The following is a 23,011-nucleotide window of genomic DNA, read 5'->3' as shown; positions in this document are numbered from 1 at the left end:
TTCACAAGGAATTATATACTAATCTTACTATACAAATCCTTGAAGTATCCAATGTGTAAAAAAGATTAATTTTATGTTCTCAAATTCATCTGTTTAACTTTATTCAAAAACACTGAAATACCAAAAAAAATTGGAACATCAATCAAACTTGTATATGGCTGTAGGTTTGAAACTTATCTAGGCTGGAATCAGGAGACCGCCAAAACGTACACAGCTAAGTTGTTCAAACAACAAACAATTTCTGTATCACACGGCATTGTATTTAAAATTTATTATTTATTGCACCTGGAATTCAAAACATACAACGGAAGTTTTAATATTTGCTAGTCCACATATTTGAGATGTCAAGAAACATTCTACAATTACAATATGTAAACAATCATTTACTGAAGTGCACTATTTCATTTTGTTATATGCTGTCCTATTGATTTGAGTGAAATGAAGGGATAAAATTAACCTGTTTATTATTATATTTTATTTAGAACAGCAACAGTTATTATTCTTAAAGACAATTCCATCAATTGATTTTTTATCGTTTTGAATTTGAAAACATGAAATTCTCTGTTGATCTCTGGCTTGTTTATCTACTTTTAAAAGGTTTCCGTAAATTCTTCGCTTCAAACCTAGTTCAAGACTAGCGCATGTACATATTCTTCTAGTTACTTGACAATAGCTCGCAGGTCGTTTAGGTTAGATTCGATAATATGCACATCCAAAGAGCTTAATACATTGCATCATTAGTATTTACATATTACGTGTCGAATATATTAGTTTTGATATTTACTAGACTTTCTATGCAACCGATCAAGGGATAATGCATTATTTTGTTATACTCAGTATATCAACCTATAAAGTGAACCAGTGATTTTGGTGAACGTCTTATAATGTCAATGGTTCATTTTACTTCCTTGTGCTAGAAGCAGGTAAGTATACAACTTACAGTTGTATTATTGTTTTTCTTTACTAATTGCTTGGGTCATAGTTTCCTACTGAATCATTTATCTGAGTAATTTTTGTGTCGCTTTATTTTAGCGACAATACAGAGTCTACATATAATTTTTTTCCAGGCCATTATGAAAGCTATATAACGACTTCTTTATCCTTACATATACAAGATTTGTGTACATAAAAGAGGTTATTCACTTGTGACCTTAATAATTTTTTTTTGTTGTTTGAATATATCAAGTACTGTTGTGGTATTTTGGAGAAACCCGAATAATTGGATTTACGAAGTTGATAACATATACTCGTCGACTAGAGACACGATGCACAGTTATAAAGAAAATCTAAATACTCTTAATATTAATGTTCAGAACACCTTTTTTTTTCGAAATTCTAAAACATCGTTGACTTTGTTATGTAAATGAACACATTGTTGTTATTGAATTTTCATTTTATTTTGTTTTGTTATTGTTTTGTATTTCTATTGATTTATCTCTATGTTTTGTTTCTACATTCCCTTCCCCATTCATCTTTCGAAATACGTCCCGCCACTACTGCTTGCAGACCTGAATTGCAGACTATCTGTCTCAATTATCACCAGCTCAGTAGTCAGTTCTTCTGTTATGACTTGATTTATAACAAAATTTTCTAAAATTATACTTCTATCAATTTTGAAATTACTTTTAGTATAAAGAAACTAAGATTTAAATGTCTCCAAACAAAGTTGACCGTATAGGTATTTGGCTATTTTTAGATCCTTTTAGTCATATAGCTCGTTAATTTTCTTATACATCACTGATTTTCAAATATTATTAAGTGCTCCTTGTGAAGGTTTGTTTTTCATTTTTGTACTGATAAATTGAAATAAAGCTAGACTTGGGAATATATTATCACTTTAAACTATACCTTTTATTTTTTTGCCTCCTTATTATCGTCTCTGTCTCTCCATGACCACTCATTGGAATGGCTTTTTGATTTCATATTTATTTCTTATTAGAATAAACCAAACAAGAGAACGATACTTATTTTTTACACTAAGATGACGACGAGGTTGACAATAGCTATTAATAGTGAAAATTACGAGAACTATAAGTTAGTATTTCTTGAGTTTATCTATGCAATTGCTATTTTACTTTTTGATACACACGAATCAGCTAAGATGATTCCAAGACGACCGCAAATAATCAGTTTATTTCATAATATCAGTTCTTGATTTGAACATAAAAATTAATGTGGCATATTTTTATCAAGTGATCAATAGTTACATACCTGCCAACTGTCACTATTTGCGGGGGATTTCCCCCATGGAGGCTCCCAAATTGAAATTTTGAAAGAGCAGTTTTGTCCACAATTTAAACAAAACAACTACTTTTACAATGACTTTAGGCTTTTAAAAGTATGAAGAAGCCAAAAAACAACATTAAAATGTATTTGCAGGCACCCTTGAAGGTTTTTTAGGACTATGACAGCCATCTTGCACGCAAATCCCCCATGGGCATTTTGAAAAGTTGACAGGTATGAGTTACCAGGATTATAATTTAGTACGCAAGACGCGTATTAGACGCAAATTAGACTAACTATATGATTTGCATAAATCTATGCATTTTTACACTTTTATTTTTTTCTGTTATATTTTTTTTTCAATTCACATTAAGTTTTTAATGTAATAAAACACAGTAGAAAATACAAAAATAAAAAATCAAGTCAGGAGTAACTTTAATGCAAACATAAGCTTCACAGAGTTCTGCAAGTAATGAAAAAGTTCTAGGAACTTTATCTGTTGATAATAATTCGCAATATCACTGTTTAAGCGCACATTTCCCTAGCCTATATTAGAGGAAACAACCAGTCCTAGAATACATGAGACAATTCCTCCTTGAAAAGGGAATAAAGGATTACCTTTTTTTTTTGCTGTTGTTCATCTCGACTCTTCCTTCAACGTTGATATATCAAGTTTACACCTAACAGTAAGTTCCAGTTTAAATGTTTTGTTTTTACAGGTTATGGCAAAATCAAGTGGTACCTTATGTGGTGTTTGTGAATCTCAACACGTGACGACAGACGCCACCTTCTGGTGTCCTGAATGTGATGAAGGTTTGTGTTCAACATGCTTAAAGTATCACAATGCTTCGAAATTGTTGAAAACCCACGAGATAATCTCTGTCGATAACTACAGACAGCTTCCGTCATTTGTGGCAAGTGTCCAACATTGCTGTTCCGAGCATGATAAAAAATACCAGCTTTACTGTTTACAACACGAAAGTCCATGTTGCCCCCTGTGTGTTACCACTAACCACAAGAAATGCGACTTAAAGTCACTTGATGAAATTATTAAAGATTCCAAAACGTCCGCAATGTTTGATGATGTGAAACAAAGACTGAACGACATAAAGGATAATCTCAAAAGAATTATAGATGACCGAGATCAAAATTTATTAAAGGTACAACTGCAAAAAATGAAAATACAGTCTGAAATACAGACGATGCGCGACAAAATAAATCAACATCTAGATACTATCGAACAAAAGATACTACAGGACTTGGGTGATATGGAAAAGGGAGTTAGTTCAGAGATACGATGTATTCGTACAAAACTTCTTAAGCACACGAAAAATGCAGAAGAGCTAGATATAAATATTTCTGCTATTAAGAAGTATGCATCTAACCTACAGATTTTTATTGGAATGAAGAAGGTTGAAACGGATATAGACCATGCAGAAAAGTTTGTGATGTCATTGTTGGAAAATGGAAGTGTACAACAAGTTGATCTTGACTTTAAAGTTGATAAAAACATGTCCGACATATTGACCATTGTTGGGTATGGTAAGATATCAAGAAGTTCCAGTTCCTTTACAGTTTCTATGCAGACAGAGAAAAATAAACAAGCCCAGTACTTGGTGGTCCCTTCTATCGGAACGAAAACAATTAATAATATACACCTTACACATAAGAAGCTTACGATCCCAGGGGTACAGAAAAATAGTAAATTTTCAGGGTGTACAATCTCTCCTACAGGCGATGTAATACTTGTGGACTTGAAATATCACACTGTATTTGTTTTACACCAGTCATTCGTATTTAAAATAAAAACAATAAGGCCGCCATTTGATGTCAGTTTTATTGATGAAAAAAATATTGCAGTTTCCCATGGAGACTATGCACCATTCGAAATCGAGATAATAAACATATCTACTGAGCAAATTGAGAAACAAATCAAAATTTCAAAAAAGTGTCATGGTATAACAATTGAACAAGAAAGGCTTATATATTGCTCAAAAGGAAACGGTATTCTGTCAGTTGATTTTTGTGGTAATAATGCGTGTACTGTAGTGGAGCAACCAGAGATGTCTAGTTTGAATCACGTTACAGCTTCTGGAGGTAAATTGTACCATACCAATCCTACAACTGACACCGTCACATGTTATACCAGTATAGGAGAGAAGGTTTGGGAATACAACGATAAATCAGTTTTAAAGAATATACGTGGTGTAACTACGGATAAAGACGCCAATGTTTACGTTGCATCATATGGGAATAATAGTATCGTCGTTATATCACCCGATGGAAAACACGCTAGACGTCTTGTGGGAAAAGATGATGGTTTATACCAACCGTATGGCATTTACCTTGACAAAGTCAGGAACAATTTGCTTATAGCATGTTATAATAGTGACGCACATATGTATAAGGTGTGGTAAAAAAAAAAACTCCCTTTTGATTTCTATGAATTTGTACTTGAATGCCTAATTACTAGTTACAATCTTTATGATGATATATTCGAAAAGCTGATTTTATTATGATAAATGCAAGAAATTACTCCTGTTAGAATCTAAGATAATTTTATTCTACTTCGTTTAGATAATATATGACCACTTCAATGCTTTTTAAATGAAATTTTCGTATCCTGATATTTTAGATACTGCTTTCAGTTAAAACTCAGGTTTAGCAAAACTTGCATATATATAATTAAGATTCACTATGCAGTATTCAGAGCAATCAGTATCTATTTATATATCTGTGCTATATTTTGAGAAAACAATTGTAAACTTTTAAGATTGGCAATATACATTAAAGGAAACTCCTGCTCATTGGTTTCGTATTTTTTAACGAATCGTTATATATGAGTATCTAATATCACTTGCTGATTTGGTATACAACAAACTCCCTGGCATACACTCAAGATATATGTGGCAATCATTCCACATCTCCTTATTTTTATATTAGGGATTTTTGGTATGTTAAACATAGTTGCAGAATATGTGTAATGTTAACGTTCTTGCCAAGTATTCTTTTTTGGTTGAGATTGCATTCTATAGTTGCTAATTTATTGAATATAAGCTCACTGCAAGATCTGAGAAGATTTTCCTGTTATAATGAGGAGTATATATGCATGTATGAGATAAATAATCGAAACATGATTAAAAAGACGTTATAATTAGTTATGCTTTGGGACTTCCAGTCTATAGTTCAGCATCACCGAGTTCAATAAATAAAAAGAATGTACTACATGGACTTAAACAGGTATGAGTGAACTGAGAAGCACATACCAGTTACCTGAAAAAAAGTAAAATAACAAAAATACTGAACTTAGATGAAAATCAATTCGGAAAGTTCATAATCACATGGCAAAATCAAATAACAAAACGCATAAAAAAGAATGGACAAGAACTGTCATAATCCTGACTTGGTACAGGCATTTTCAAATGTAGAAAATGGTGGAGTAAAGAAATTTTTGCCTGGTTCTATAGCGCTAACCCTCTCACTTTAATGACAGTCTCACCAAATTCCGTTATATTTACATTGATGCGTTAAATAAACAGACACAATAAATAAAATAGTCAAAATATGGGTACACCAGTCATCATCGTATAACAATTTTAAAAGGGACAATTTAACAGAACACAAAAACATCTACTATCTACGAACATATTCATTGATTTTAGTGTCTGACGTCAGAAAATTTTATACTTCACATAAATTTGTCGTTCAATGTGCATACAAACAATTTTAAAATTTACATATGCAATGTTAGCATACAGGGTTAAAAAATCAAAAGTATGTAAGTATAAATTTCAGAAATAGACCGAGATTTAAACTAGTCCAAAACTTATATATAGAATTTAGAAATCCACAAATAGTTAATTCCACTACGCGATTGAATGATTTTGACGTTTGTGGTTCAACGTATAGTAATAAATTCAGAATAGAAATATATCATAATGACATATAATAGAACAATATCATACTGACGGGGTCTTTTAAAGTACAGAGTCACATTATAAGAACAAAAGAAATACAAAAAGGCGCATATACAAAACAAAACACCAAAAAATGAAAGCCTATACAAACACATTGACGAGATGTATAAGTATCGAGCCACGTCAAACGGATATCACATAAAACCATTCAACAGTAAAAGTAATATTAATAATAGAACAAAACAAATGAAAGAACTATAAAACACGTTTTTAAGATGATAAACAACATCAGTACGCAGAATCTACACATCAAGACCATCGTGTATTATTTGAGAAGTTGATACGGAATATTTATCAACAAGGTCTTGGTACCTTCCGATGAACTTTTTTTTAGAAAAAGGACGAGACGTTTTTTGACATACCCCTGGTTCATCAACTTTCAACTCAGACACTGATGACGTTTTATAAAGTAAGAGTAGAAGCTGCAAGCTCTTGAATATCGAATAAGTAGGGAAATATATATCCCATATGCAGGTGAAGTTGGAATATTGCTACTAAGGTGGGGGAAATTTATATTTTCAAAATTAAATAAAGGCAACAGTAGTATACCGCTGTTCAAAACTCATAAATCCATGGACAAAAAACAAAATCGGGATAACAAACTAAAACCGAGGGAAACGCATTAAATATAAGAGGAGAACAACGACATAACACTAAAATGTAACACACATAGACAAAATTCCACGAGAATAACAAATATAACATATATATATAACATCAAAACCAAATACATGAATTTGGGATAGACAAGTACCGTGACACGTCTTATCGCAATGTGAATGTACACTCAAAAATAAGAGAAAACAAACGACACAACGTTATAATGTAATACACACAGAAACGAACTATAATATAACAATGACCATATTCCTGACTTGGTACAGGGCATTTTTAAAGGAAAAAATGGTGGGTTGAACCTGGTTTTGTGGCATGCCAAACCTCGCACTTTTATGGCCATGTGAAATATAACATCAAAATGACAACACAGGACTACAATATAAATAAATTGGAGAACACAATTGACAAAGAATCACACGAACAACAGCCAACAAAAGGCAACAAGTTCAAAATTTTAATACGCCAGAAGTGTATTTTGTCCACACAAGACCTATGTGTGACGCACAGATACAAAAGTTTGAAAGCCGAAACGAGTACAAAGTTGAACAGCATCGAGGACCAAAAGATCAAAAAGGTTGTGCCAAAAACGGCAAGGGTTTTCTGTTAAGTTACCAGAAAATCCCTATAATTTAGAGTAATTTATACTTTTGCAAACAGTAAATTTAATAAAATGAATATTCAAAAGATGTACATGATAAATCTGAAGTATTAACTAAAATCGTCTCGTTTGTCATAGATTCTGGTACTGAGATGACTGTGTAAATCAAATTCGAGATATAAGTCTAAAAATGAGGCGGAGGAAGCCGCGTCTGTTGTTTCTTTAATCTCTAGTTCTGGGGGATATATTAATGGAACCCAATCAGAAAAGTTCGGATTGTTTATGGAAAGAACATCACCAATATATCTGAAAGAAAAATTAAAAATAATCTGGCTTCTTTGATCCTCTTGTTTTTGACAAGTGTCTGGAGGAACTCCGATTCATATGAAAATAAGAAGAGGTCGGCAAGAAGAGGCGCACAGTTTGTTCCCATAGGAATGCCGACAATTTGTTGGAAAAGTCTACCTCCAAACTCAACAAATATGTTGTCGATAAGAAACTCCAGCATACTGACCACTTGTTCTTCTTTGTAGCATGTTTCACCTTTTTGTTTGTCACTATTAACGAAATATGCCTTATGAAATTTCAAAGTAATAAATTTATAGCGTATGCTACCATTTATATGTTGAAAGGCATTGTGGATTATTTCTTTTAGGCGATTTTCAATTTCACATGGGGAATGGTGGTATACAGGGTTGAAAAATTTTGATGGAAAATAATTTCAGAAAAAAGACCGAGATTTAAAATTGTCTGGAAGTTCTTTAGAATTTTTAAGAATCAACATATGGTTAATACCACTACGCGAGTTATCAGTTTCACAATATTTCTGAAGACTCTCTTTCACTGCGGACAGAATTTTAGTCAATCTAATTGACAATTCTTTAGTGGAACATGAAGATGAGCCAGCAATATACCGTTTTGTGTACGGAATTTTATGAAGCTTTGGTATCCAATACAAACAAGGTAAGTCCTCCGATTTGGTGTTCAATGTAATGCTTATTAAAGCCATGAAGGACTTATGATTTGCTAAAATCTCATCCTTGTCAAATGATATGTCTTTGTAAGTGTGATTACCTGAGTGCTCCTTTATACATAATTCTTTTACAAGACATTCGTAGTAATACGATTTACATACAAAGACAATTATTTGAAGCTTTGTCCGAAGGAACAACAACATACTTATCATGAAGAGTTGATAGACATTTCATGGCCTCTTTGTCTCTGAAAACGGACTTTGGTCGATCGTTCACACAGTTTTTCAACTTGTGAATGCGACGTTTTATCAGAGACCTGATAGTTTTAACCCATTTTGACAAAGTGTCTTTTCGCTTAGCCCATGTTCTGGCGTAGTCCTCAATGGAATCCATAATTATGTTGAAGTTATGGTTCCAATTGATGTGTTGGGGTTCTCTTAACTTAGGACCATGAGAAATCACCTTTCGGAGATTTTCATGTTGAATTATGTTTAGATCCCCAGCTATAACATGACCACCAGAGGGGCTGTAATTGTAAGGCTAGTGCTATGGGAACAGTAACATGTCGGAGGGTTTTTAGGTATTGTTCTAAGTCAAGGTCCTGCAATGCTTGTTTATAGTTAAATATTTTAGGTGTAACTGTAGGATACAATAGGAACAGACTGATTTTGAAAATAAATAGGAATTTTAAATGTTACCTCCTTGTGATGAAGAACATTGCAGATATTGATTGCATCAATTCCTGTATGGCAAAATCAACAGGAAGGACTCTCCTCTTTTCATCATGTAAAGGTTCCGATCTTACTGGTTTGAAAAGACGGAAAAGAGCTACATCACAAATAATACTGACTAGTCTGTATATTACAGAAAATGTATTGGTGCCTCCTAACATATTGTTAGGTCATCATTTAATCGCTCGAGATAGTTCCATAATTATTTTAAACGTTCAATTTTGAGGATTTACATAGTTGTTTGTGTATTGGTGTGACCAGAGCAGTTATGTTGTTCCAAAATAAGAACTACTACAAATTATAAAATTGTTACCAATAAAATGGACAATCTGTCCGCTTAATACTATCTAAATACGGTTTTACGATGACTTCATTAAATACCATTTATCAAAATTTATTCATAGTTTTAGGTAAAATTACCTTTGATGACTTTTTAGTTACTAGTAATATTAAATAGGCAGTGGCTATTCGTCCGGCTAGCCGGACAAATAGAAAATTATGTCTATTCATCCGGCAAGCCGGCCAAATAGCATTTTTACGTTTTTTCGCTATTTGTCCGGCCAAAAATAAAATGATGAAGATAAAGCATCGTGTTTCGAAGGTTGTAAATAAAGCACGAGTTGTTTTAAAATAATAATATTGTCTAACATCCTTTTATGAAAAAGAACTCATTCTAATAAAAAAAAAATATATATACATTTGATTCAGATTTTTTTATTCTAATATTCTAAAGGAATTTGGGTGTTTGTGTGTGTGTGTGGGGGGGGGGGGATTCTGTCTTTTGTTGTTTTGCCTATGAATTTCATGTAAGGTAAATAGTCGGGCCAATCATTATTGGCTTTATCTATGATTCCAAAAGGTTTCTGTGAAATGGGTTAAAGTAAGGTCCGCATTTGCACGATTTTTCATTTGAATTGTTTGGCGATCATAGGAAATTAGAGAAAAGGGCAGGCACGTGTAACCTGTCACCAAAAGTAGGATTGTGTTTTCAATAAGACTGTTTTAGAAAAAAATGTGTATTAGATACAACAGAAAAAGGGGGTGGGGTACCCAAACCCTGGTGTCTTATTCCCAGTCAAGGGATATCAGTATGTTCATTTATCTCCGTTGTAGTAGTATAACTTGAAAATAATGCATCCAAGCAAGTTTGATATAGTATTTTTTCGAATGCTTTTTGTCTCCATAAGCATGATAAGGCAAATTGGTTAAATCATCAATTTCACTTTGATTTCAGGCTTATTTTTCACAGTTTAAAACATGTACACGCTGTTATTCTGTAAAATCACATTCTCTCAGGTTTTCTCTATGACATCTTTAAATATAAATCACGATCTTCAATTCTCAAAACGTCCATTGCATACGCGCGTGTGTTATCCGACACCGCGTGTGTTATCCCACACCTGATCCGGGACACTTTCCACGTCACATGACACTTTTATTGATATTGAAGATTTGCGCATCCGCAGACGGATGGCCGGACGAATAGAGATTTTAACTATACGAGCAATATATTTACTAACAGAGATACATAAAAACATCATTTTGAGTAAATACATGCCTGTTTCTCCCATTTTTACTCTTAACAGATTTCATAAACAAAAGTAGGCTCCTTACACAAAATATGATCCCATTGAGTTATGAGTAAGAACTAAATGATTTTAGTATCACCATCAGCAATAAGAAAATAAGTTAACCGATACGACTCTCAAAAATATGACTGCGAGGTTTAGGATTCTTACCGGAAACGTCGTTTGGTTTAAAAAATGTCCATGTTAAATCCATTTTAGCGAAAAATACAATTTTCAAAGCCCACTTTTGCGAAATATTTTTAACCCTTTTTAGTAAATAGATAATATTTGATAAATCAAAAATGCTTAATAGACTCAAGACAGTACAATATAAATCAATATAAAACTTTTCAATTAAAATACAGCACTTAAAGTCTAAAAGGTTAAATCAAATGTTAAAAGTCTGTTTTAGCCTGGAATTTATAACCTACAGAATGCACGTTATGGGCTCTAGATATACCCCTGTACAATACTGTTCACAGAATTGCATGAGGAACTGTTCTTTCTCTTTATCTTGTCTCGATTGTTGTTCACATTCCTCTATACTTCGTATCTTTATATATGTTGTTGTTTGTAGTTTTATAATACTACTAAGGAAAACATAAATTGCTGGGTTACAACTATAAAATTGATCATCATAATGGGCATGAAACGACTCTGGACCATTATTTGATCGCTTTGAGCTGCACGGAACTTCTGCCCAAAGCTTAGGTCGGAACATCGAATCTTTAGAAATATAATATTCGGAAAGATAATCAGCGAATTCGACACATTATTATTCTTTATTTACTTTAAAGAATACAGTTTAGACACATATCTTATCTACTGTTCGTGGTATATGTGATATAGATACAATGGATAAGCGTTGAGTCTTGAAATAGAAACCATGAGCCCGCAGGGCGAATGGTTTGATTTTCATGAATCAACGCTTATCCATTGTACCTATAACTTAAACTATTGTGATAATATCTATTCAAAATTAAAGCCTATTCTTAATTAGAAGGTATTGTAAGCGAGTTTAAATAACCATGTTATTGTGACAAACGATGCATTACAATAAATTATATATTACAATTAAATGGTTAAAACAATACAAATACATGTTGAACACATCACGTCTGCCCTTAAAGATTTTCATTTATCAGGCATCTGAACATTTTTGACAAAACTTATTTCTAATAAGATTGAGAATGAAAATTGGGAATATGTCAAAGCCGGGGACAACAACTTGACAAAAAACATATATGTAGCATATATTTAAAACATGCGTCCGAAATTTCTAACAAGAAGTCTTATTCTAGGCATATCACAATTTTCTAGCATAGGAATTTGCGAATAAACAGACGAAATCATACTATAGTGGTTTATAAAACAAAAATGAACACCTAATATGTGAACATTTTCATTTCAATATATGGAATAGCTAAGAATGATTCGATTATAAACGAAGAAATTCGCTTTTATTAAACAAAATATCCACAATAACTCAAAAAACAAGAAACAAAACAGGAAAACTAGAGAATAGAGGCAACAAAAAAATTCAAGGATTCGAACCTAAACCGCCAAGTTCTAACTCATTAAGCATAACCATGAAACCTCGCGGCTACCAACTCATACACTACATCAATATGTCGATGTTAATGACACTCAAGCGAATTCATGGACGGGTTCGAATCCCAGTGCAGTCATATAGAAATTGCAAAAAATAAAGGTAAGTTTTTAAAATAATTCCATTAGTGAACAGAAATCAGTAAATTGGCCAATTCAAACTTAATAAAATTAGACACACAAAGAACACAATTGAATATAATTTGGTGAGTCCATTTCAGAGACGGATTTAGTAAGCGTTGATTCTAGAAAAAGAATCCACGGTGAATGAATAGGTTGACGTCACCACAATGGTTTAAATAGTAAGGTGAGCATTATTCAACCAGGTAAATTTTCGCTAAAATGGGCTCTCAAAAATACAGGCGAGCGGATTAATCCGGCACTAAAATGGGCTCTTATGTCGGCGCTCAAATGTCCCCTAGTAGTTTTAATTTTTTTCGATAAAATGTCCTGCCCCCAAAAACTTACGCAGCCAAATTGTTCAAACAACACACAATTTTTTGTATCACACGGCATTGTATTTTAAATTTATTGCACCTGAAACATGTGAAATTCAAAACATACATCGCAAGTTGTAATGTCTGCAAGTCCAAATACTTTAGATTAACATTCTACAATTACAATATGTAAACACTCATGTACTGAAGTGCACTATTTTAATTTAATGATAATCTGTCCTATTCTATTGATTCAAACGAAATAAAAATCAGTTTTCACATGAACGTTCAGCTTGGTCTTTCTTTGCCATAAACCAGTGTAAACTGGATAAAATTAACCCGTTTATTATTATATTTGATGTAGAACAGCAGCAACAGTTGTTTCTTTTTATAAAAAAAAATCCCCAAAATGATTATGTATCCGTTTTGATTCAAAATAAGTACTCTTTTGATATCTGGCTAGTTAAACATCTTAGAATTTTCGAATATGCTTCGGTTGAAACCTAGTTCAAGACTCGTGCATGCACAATATTCTGCTTGTTACGATGTGTTTTATGTCATTTTGGTAAGATGCATGCAAATGCATTTCCAAAGAGATAATTGCATCATTATATATTATATATGTTGATTCTATTTGAAATGAGAAAAGAACGAAATATAATATGCAACTGTTTAGATATAATGAATTATTTTTTTTATATTCAGTATATCAACCTATAAAGTGACCCGGTAATTGGGTGATTGGGTGAAATACTGATAGTGTCTATAGATCTTTTAACTTCCTTGTGGTAGAAGCAGGTAATTACTTGATTTTCAGTTACTAGTATACACTGTTGATTTTCTACTCATCGTGTGTTCTTGGTTTCATTCTGACTCATTTGTATAAGTAAAATACGTTATTAGTGTCGCGTCATTTAAGCGAGCATACAAGTCTACACTTGAGTTATCTATCAGGCCATTATGAAAACAATACAACGACTTCATTACAAATTCTGTTATTCACAAGTACTAGTTATTCACTTGTGATCTGAATCGTTTTTTTTTTGTTGTTGTTTGTATATCTTCAGTGCTGTTGTTGGATATTTGAGAATCCCGGATTATTTGGATTTACGAAGTTGATATTATACTCGTCGACGAGAGAAACAATTCACAATTATATCAATATAGATTTGAAAAATTAAATACTTCATAACTTAATTCAAATTACACATTTATTCGAAATGCAAAAACCTCTTTGACCTAACATTGTAAATGAACACATTATTGTTATTGAATTTTCATTTCATTGTGTTATTGTTATTGTTTTGTCATTTTTATTCATTTATCTCTATGTATCACATTTTTATTTTTCAACATTCTCCCTCCTCCTTTTATCTTTCCACATACGTCCCCACCACTACTGCGTGCAGACTATCTCTTTCGAGTATGATTAGGTCAGTAGTCAGTTTTTCTGTTCTATATATTTTTTTAAATTGTCAATTTTGAAATTTTAAAGCAACTTAGGTTTAAATTTCTTACGACTTAATAGGTATTTAGCTATTTTGGTTCCTTTTATGTTACAAAGGTAAGCTCTCAATTTTCGGTTCCTATACACCACTGACTTATAAACAATTGGCTTTAAGCATTCCTGATGAAGGTAAATCCAGAAAGCGTAACGAACGCATGGCATTTATAACGCGCGTTGATTTTAATTTTTACTGATTACTCGAATTGAACCCGAACTAGACTTGGGATTAGAATATGACTTTAACCCGTACCTTTTTTTCATTGCCTTCTTTGTATCGTCTCTATCTCTCCATAACCACTTCATGGAATGACCTTTTGTTTTCATATTAATTTTTCATTAAAAATACATAAAAAAGAAAGCGGTAGTTATTTTTTACATTGAGATGACGACGAGGGTGACAATAGCTAAGTTAGTCTCTTTGGAGGTTATTTGTGCAATTGTTATCTTACTTGCTGATACATTAAAATCATCTAAGATGATCCCCAAATTGACCGCAAGTACCCACTTTATTTCATAATATGAGTTTTGGGTTTCAAAAGACATTTATATGATCATGTTATTCATTGCATAAATCTATGAATTATTACAGGTTTTTTTTCTGTTTTTTTTCTTTCAAAAACACACCAGGTTTTCAATATAATAAAATACAGTGGAAAAAAATATAAATATCAAGACAGGAGTATCTTTAATGCAAATACTAGGCCGAAGAGTGCAAGAAAATATTAAATAAGTTCCAGGAACTTTATCTGTTGATAATAAATTGCAATATAATTGTTCAAACGCACCTTTTCCATAGACTACATTAGAGGAAACATATTGATGAATAATAACTACTCAATGTGTCAAAAGAATAATTCTCTTTTTGCTTTTGTTCATTTCGACTCTTGCTCAAGATTTTCAGCGTTGCAATATTTTTTTTTACAGTCAGTTCCAGTTTAAACGTTTTGATTTTACATGTTATGGCATCATCAAGTGGTACATTGTGTGGTGTATGTGAATCACAGCACTTAACGACAGACGCCTCCTACTGGTGTCCTGAATGTGATGAAGGTTTGTGTTCAACATGCTTAAAGTATCACAAGGGTTCAAAATCGACTAAAAATCATGAGGTCATATCTGTTGATAACTACAGGCAGCTACCGTCATTTGTAGCCAGCGTACAACAAAACTGTTTCGACCACGACAAAAAAATACCAACTTTACTGTTTACAACACGAAAGTCTATGTTGCCCCCTTTGTGTTATCACAAACCACAAGAAATGCGACTTAAAGTCACTCGATGAAATTTTTAAAGATTCCAAAACGTCCACATTTTTTGATGATGTGAAACAAAGTCTGAACGACATTAAGGATAATCTGAAAAGAATAATAGCTGACCGAGATGAAAATTTAACAAAAATACAACAGCAAAAAATGAAAATACAATCTGAAATACAGACGATGCGTGACAAAGTAAATCAACATCTAGATAATATAGAACAAGAGATACTACAGGAGTTGGGCGATGTGGAAAAGGGAGTTAGTTCAGAGATACGTTGTATTCGTACAAAACTTCTCAAACACACAAAAACTGCAGAAGAGCTTGATATAAATATTTCTGCCATTAAGAAGTATGCATCTGATCTACAGAATTTTGTTGGAATGAAGATGGTTGATACTGATATAAAAGACGCAGAAAAGTTTATCGTGTCATTGTTGGAAAATGGAAGTCTACAACAGGTTGATCTCAACTTTAAAGTGAATAAAAATATATCCAACATAATCACCATTGCAGGATATGGTAAGATATCTAGCATAACCAGTTCCTCGTCAATTTCCATAAAGACCGAGAAAAATAAACAAGCTCAATACTTGGTCGCCCCTCCTATCGGAACGAAAACTCTCAATGATATACAACTATCTTCACATAAAATACTTAAAATCCCAAGGGTAAATATACAAAATAAATTTACAGGGTGTACAATCTCTTCTACAGGCAAGGTTATTCTTGTGGACTGGAATTGTCAAAATGTATTTGTTTTAAATGAGAACGGGTCATTAAAGTGTAAAATAAATACACAAAATCCGCCTTATGATGTCAGCTATATAGATGAACAACATTTTGTGGTATCCCATGGAGATCGTGCACCATTCGAAATCGAGATGATAAACATTTGTTCTTCGCAAATAGTGAAACAAATCAAAATTTCAAATCCGTGTCATGGTATAACAAATGAACAAGAAATGATTAAATATTGCTCAAAAGGAAACGGTATTCTGTCAGTTGATTTTTCTGGTAATAATGCTTGTACTGTAGTGGAGCAACCAGAGATGTCTGATTTGAATCGCGTGACAGCATCTGGAGGTAAACTGTATTATACCAATCCTACAAATGACACCGTAACATGTTTTACCATTACAGGAGAGAAGGTCTGGGAATACAACGATGAATTCATTTTAAAGGATATACGTGGTGTAACTACTGACAATGATGGCAATGTTTACGTTGCATCATACCGAAGCAACAGTATCGTCGTTATATCACCAGATGGAAAACACGCTAGACGTCTTCTTGGAAAAGATGATGGTTAACTTCAACCGTATGGTATTTATATTGACAAAACCAAGAACAATTTGCTTGTAGCAGGTTATAATCGTAACGTGCATATGTATAAGCTGTCGTAAAAAAATATTAACCTTTTGATTTTTAAGCATAAATTTGCACTTAAATGCCTAAATTTTGGCTACAATCGTTTTTAATGATATATGCCAAAAGCTCACTTTATAATGACAGATGTGAGAAATTATTTCTTTTGAAATTAAAGATTATTTTTCTGAATATACAAATGTAAGTTATCAACATAAACTCATTCTTACTAGATAAAGCATGATATAAAAATGACAAGCAACCTCTTTTTGGAACTTTCTTTTAAAAGATTGACGTGTTTATATCCATGAAATAATTTATGATAGGCGGGTTGACTTGAAATGTGACAGTTGATTTTCACATTTATGTTATACTCTTTTCTTTCCCGGTCCCTCAGTAAGTAATAAAAAAAAATCCAAAGACAATACCAAAGAGGCCTACCATAGTATGTTTCACGAAACCATAGCTACAAATAAAAATAATGGTTTCGTATTTTTGAACGAATCGTTATGTATGAGTACTTAATATCACTTGTTGTTTTGGTAAACAACAAACTCCCTGGCATACACTCAAGATATATGTGGCAATCATTCCACATCTGCTTATGATAGCTTTTGGTGCGTTAAGCATAGTTGCAGAATATGTGAAATGTTAACATTCTTGCCTAGTATTCTTTTTGTGGGTGCCACTATTCATTGTATTATTGCTAATTTATTGAATATTAGCTCACTGCAAGACCTGAGAAGATTTTCCAGTTATAATGACGTGTTTATTTCAAAAATTATACATATATTAGATAAATAATCAAAATATGATTAAAAAGACGTTTTTGTTATTCATTTTTTGGGTTTTCGAGTCTATACGTTGGCATCACCAAGTTCAATAAATAAAAAGAATGTACTAAATGGACTTAAACAGGTATGAATGAATGAGGAGCACATACTAGTTACCTGAAATATGTAGGTAGGTCGTCACTTTAGCGCTCGACATATTTCCATATTTATTCGAAACGTTCAATTTTGAGGATTTACATAGGTTTTTTTGTGAAGTGGTGTGACCAGAGCAGTTGTATAGTTCTAAAATAAGAAAATAACTTCTACATCTTATATTAATGTAACGGATAAAATGGACAAACTGTCCACTTTATACTATCGTTTACGGTTTTACGATGACTTCATTATTATATCCAAATCAGTCTATGGAAGAAGCGTATCGATAAAAACTTTTCTTATATCACATAGCGATATTGTCTAATATCAATTGTAAACATGCAGACATTTCATGCGGAAAATGTTGTTTTTGGCAACGGAAAATTAAGAAAATACTGTCTTTTAAACTCATTGTTCAAATATAAACAATAATTGAGTCTAAATTTAGAAGTTAGCCAGAAGCTAAAGTTTATGTCCGTGTAAAATTTGAAGTGCTGTGTTTTTCTTATATACATAAATAAGCAATGCGATACTTTTAAAATATCATAGCGGTGTTTTTGTTATATCAATATTAGTACTTATTAGTATTAATATTTGACTGCTGTACCCATATTTTTACAATTTTACCCATTATGTCTGTTTTGTTTACGCAACGTTGTAAATATGACAGAATTTGAGGAGACTGTCATACACGTAAGAGGTTTAGCGCTATAAAACCAGGTTCAATCCTCCATTTTCAAAATGTAAAAATGCCAGTACCGATGGGGTTTAATAAACAATGTCGTAATCAAATAGCTAAGTATCAAATTATTGTTCACATACTATATAACATTAATTTTTAGCAATTTTATAATGAACGCACCGAAATAATATATATCTGATATGCTCGCAATGCACGCATGCAAGACTTTCTTTATTGATAACAATGAAACTAACTTGTGACAAAGAAGAATCATAATGTTCTCGTTCAGATTGATTCGACAAAATCTGACCTGTACTTTTGAATCTTCTTTTTTATACAAATTAGACCGTTGGTTTTCCTGTTTGAATGGTTTAACACTAGTATTATTTTTTGTTCCTATATAGCGTGGTGTTCGCTATGAGCCAAGGCTCCGTGTTTAAGGCCCTACTTTGATCTATAATGGTTTACTTGAAACAAATCATTATATTTTGTGGAAAGTTGTCTCATTCAAACTCATGCACCATCTTCTTATATATATAAATCTTTAAAATATCCCCTTGTAAATAACTGCTTTCCAGACCTCCAAAAACGTCAGTTGGGTGCTGAATCTTTTGTACAGTGCAATAAAAACTAGCACACTTCTAAAGCTTTAACGGTAACGACAGTTATGATGATACAAGAACGATTACGTCAATAAAAATACCAAATAAACAGCACTGAAAGATCTAAATTTATAATTATAGTATGACGTGCTTCTTTCGCTTTGTAAACAAAATTCTCGATAAATCTATACTTAGCGCAGACTCAGAGGTATACATGATAATGGCTGTTATGTACAATATACTTCCCGCGTAAATCTACATGCATTGGAACCTATTTGCCGATTTTATTGTTTTAAAAAGTGCAATTAAAAAAAAAATAACTGTTATTTTTATTCGGATGCATAATAAAAAGAAGTAATGCACAAGAGCTCGGAGAAATCAACAGCATAAAATTCGAATATCACGGCCCAATCCATGTGTAAATTTCCAACAATCTATGGCTTCCCTGAATTATTTCTTAACTATAGAAAAGATGTATACACATTTGGATTCGAGCGTCACTGATGAGTCTTTTGTAAACGCAACGTGCGTTTGGCGTATATACCAAATTTAGTCCTGGTATCTATGATGAGTTTATTTCTAACGTCAACAGACATTTACATCTTATATATTTGTTTTCTAAACATTTGTTTTTAGTATTCATTGTAGAAATGAATTTATAACAAGCGATACGGATTGTTATTTTGCACTAAGAAATGTTAGCGTATTTATAAGATCGGTTACTAGTCAAAAACTAAGGTCAAATCTCTGGCAACAATACAGCGGAATGTCCTCGCGGTCGTCGCGATGTAAAACATTAACGGTACCAATTTTCCTGCACCAGATGCGCATTTCGACAATACATGTCTCTTCAGCGATGCTCGTAGCCAAAATATTTGAAATCCAAAGCTTATATAAAAGATGAAAAGCTATAATCCAAAAGGTCCAAAAAGTATAGCCAAATCCGTGAAAGGAACCAGAGCTTTGCATGAGGGAGATACATTCCATAATTTATAATAATTTCTAAAAATTTGTTACAGAAAGTTTAAATAACACAAAAAAATCCGTATTTACATGCAAGTACCGAAGTACTGGCTACTGGGCTGGTGATACCCCCGGGAATTAACAGTACACCAGCAGAGACATCGACCCAGTGGTAGTAATAACATTAACGGTCTCAATATTCATGCACCAGATGCGCATTTCGACAATACAGTGTTTTCAGTGATGCTCGTTGCCAAAATATTTAAAATCCAAAGCTTAAATCCGTTAATAAGCGTCCATGTTGATAATAAATACATTTTCTGTTTCACAAGATTTTTGATTTTCGTTCGATCTGAAGTTGTTCAATTTATAGTCTGAGGCTACTCAGTTGGTATCTTCAAAGTTTGGGACATCAGCATTTGTACATTTTAATTTGTTTGGAATATTTATTTTACCATTTGAATATTCATTGTTATTTGGAGCTGTATTGGATTGGATTGTTTGAATGAATGTTTTTTTTCTTTTAAGTAATGATATTTTTTTTTATTTCGATATTACCCATGTGGATAGGCTATAGGAGTGTGACCTCAAGGGCGGATTCAGCCGTTTCTAAAAGGGGGGTTTCAAACCCAGGATAAAGGGGGTTCAACCATATTTCCCCATTCAAATGCATTGATCGACCAAAAAAGGGGGTTTCAAACCCCCGGACCCCCCTTCCAGATCCGCCACTGGACCTATATTAGAATCTAATACGTCGGTAGACTATTTACAACCGCATTTAAATTCCGCCATTGCATCATCACTTCAAATAGAATTTGTCGGTTAAAGCATGTGATTACATAACAATAGACTGAACAGGTTGTTAACAATTTCAACTAACAATAGGGTCAAGCAACATTGACGAAATGATAAGTCCATGTAAGCGTTAATTTTGTTACAGAAACGAAAGTTTAGTGATATTGATCCTAAAACATTAAGCCGGTCATGAACTAAGATTGTGAATTATGTTTGCGGTTTTCTTGACATGCCTTGTGACATTTCCTCGTATTCATTTTATATTAGAAAACTATAGCAGTTATATTAGAAAAGTATCGCATTCATAAATTTTTGATATTAGGTGATTTTGGCTTAGTAAACAATTGAATTCATCTCAATTGCATTCCACTGAATTTGCTACATGATTTTTATTGAATGTGTTCACCTACAAATGATAAATCGTGCAATTATGTTTCATTTATTCAACAATTGAATTTTCTCATTTAAATACACCTTGCTTGTTATTGCATAAAATAATTCATTGAAATTATACAGCAGACGTATGTCGTGTTAAATGTCATCCTGTTTTAAGAAAAGAATAATTACTTTATACCGAGAAATCTGCTTTTTTTCGTACAAATGCTAACATTCGTATGAAATTTCCCACAATGTAACTCGTTGATATAAGACAATATCGCTCGTTGATATAAGAAAAGTTTTTATCGAATCGCTTCTTCCATAGACTGCAAATACAGTTTATCAAAATCTATTCATAGTTTTAGGTAAAATTACCTTTGATAACTTTTAAGTTTATATTGATTACGAGCAATATATTTACAAACAGATATATATGAAAACTTCATTTTTGAGTTAATACCTATCTGTTGCTAACATGTTTACACTAAACAGATTTCATAAACAGAAGTAGGCTTCTTACACAAAATATGATCCCATTGAGTTATGATTAAGAACTAAATGATTTAAGTATCACCATCAGCAATAATGAAATACGCTAACCGATACGACTCTCAACGATATGATTGATTGCAAGGATTAGAATTATTATCGGAATAATCGTTTGTTTTATAAAATTATATCTTTTATTTCCTATTGTGAATGTGATATTTTGACTGGATTTCGAGTATGACTTAGATTTTCACATGGCGTCCTGCTACTTTTGGAATGCATTCCCCCTTTATGATTTTCACATACGTTTATCAGCTTTACGTCAGGTTTCTGTTATTGCACAATTGGATTACTAACAGTAATCATTTTGGAAAAAAGTCAGATTAAATTATCTTTCATTTATAGCATTATATCTTTCTGGAAGACACATATCTTTAAAACAAAGGCTGACAGATTCATTTTGAACATCAATTATAATATAAATGACAAAACATATACGTTTTAATGCCAACAACATCTACCCTCAAGTTCAAAAGTTTACAAATACACCAAAATCAAAATGAGCTTTAATTAGATAGCAATAACATAATATGTTGCTTCCGAACTTCTATAAGTGAAAAGTAATCGAGATGAATATCTTGGATTTATATTTATAAAACGTGATTCTTTTTTTTTTAAAGACAATGACATTTTACCAGAATAAGCAACAACAACAAAAAAAAAAAAAAAAAAAAAAAAACCATCAAAAAGCGATGTCAAGGTCGTTAAATAATATTATTTTTTTTGGAATTTCAAGATGGTATGTTCGACAAAACAGGTTTACCCATACTTCTACATGGATGTGAAATTTACGATTTTGAATATTTGGAATTAGTTGAAAGAGTTCTATTGCGATACTGAAAAACATTATATTACGTTTGAAACAATCGACCTTATATTTAATGATCTACGGAGAGGTGGGTAGTTATTATATTATTATACATGCAATGTTGGTCTTATGCATGTTTCTTGTGTGACCTTATAAATACGAGTAAACAATGATGTTATATCTCCAGTCTTGTATATGATTAATTGTTCATCTATTTGAATAATTATAAATTCGAAGGTAATCAAAAACACAAAACGTATTTGTAGACTAGCGAATATTTGCAATCAAACTAGTATTTTGCTTAACTTTACAGATTTCCATAACCGTATAAAAGAAATTGAAATAACACTTGTACACAGTATTTCCGAACAAAAATGGTAGATTAAACTTAGTTTTATAGTAACTTAAAAAGGCAATAGTAGCATACCGCTGTTCAAA

At 32.3% G+C, this 23,011-nt stretch overlaps 2 protein-coding genes across 3 annotated transcripts in view; one reads left to right on the top strand and one right to left on the bottom strand.

Annotated features, from left to right (window-relative positions):
- Positions 1 to 23,011, bottom strand: part of LOC143072551 (uncharacterized) — a 105,484-nt gene that overhangs the window by 31,534 nt on the left and 50,939 nt on the right. The window lies entirely within an intron of this gene.
- On the top strand, positions 878 to 4,750 carry LOC143072548 (uncharacterized). The gene is made up of 2 exons (XM_076247534.1): positions 878 to 923; positions 2,943 to 4,750. The coding sequence occupies exon 2, from the start codon at positions 2,946 to 2,948 to the stop codon at positions 4,638 to 4,640; it is 1,695 nt and encodes a 564-aa protein (XP_076103649.1). The 5' UTR covers positions 878 to 923; positions 2,943 to 2,945; the 3' UTR covers positions 4,641 to 4,750.

This window comes from Mytilus galloprovincialis, chromosome 4, assembly GCF_965363235.1.
Source record: "Mytilus galloprovincialis chromosome 4, xbMytGall1.hap1.1, whole genome shotgun sequence".
In the NCBI taxonomy this organism is placed as follows: Eukaryota; Metazoa; Mollusca; class Bivalvia; order Mytilida; family Mytilidae; genus Mytilus; species Mytilus galloprovincialis.
Note: the sequence above shows the minus strand (reverse complement) of the source record. Positions and strands in the feature narration are given on the sequence as shown.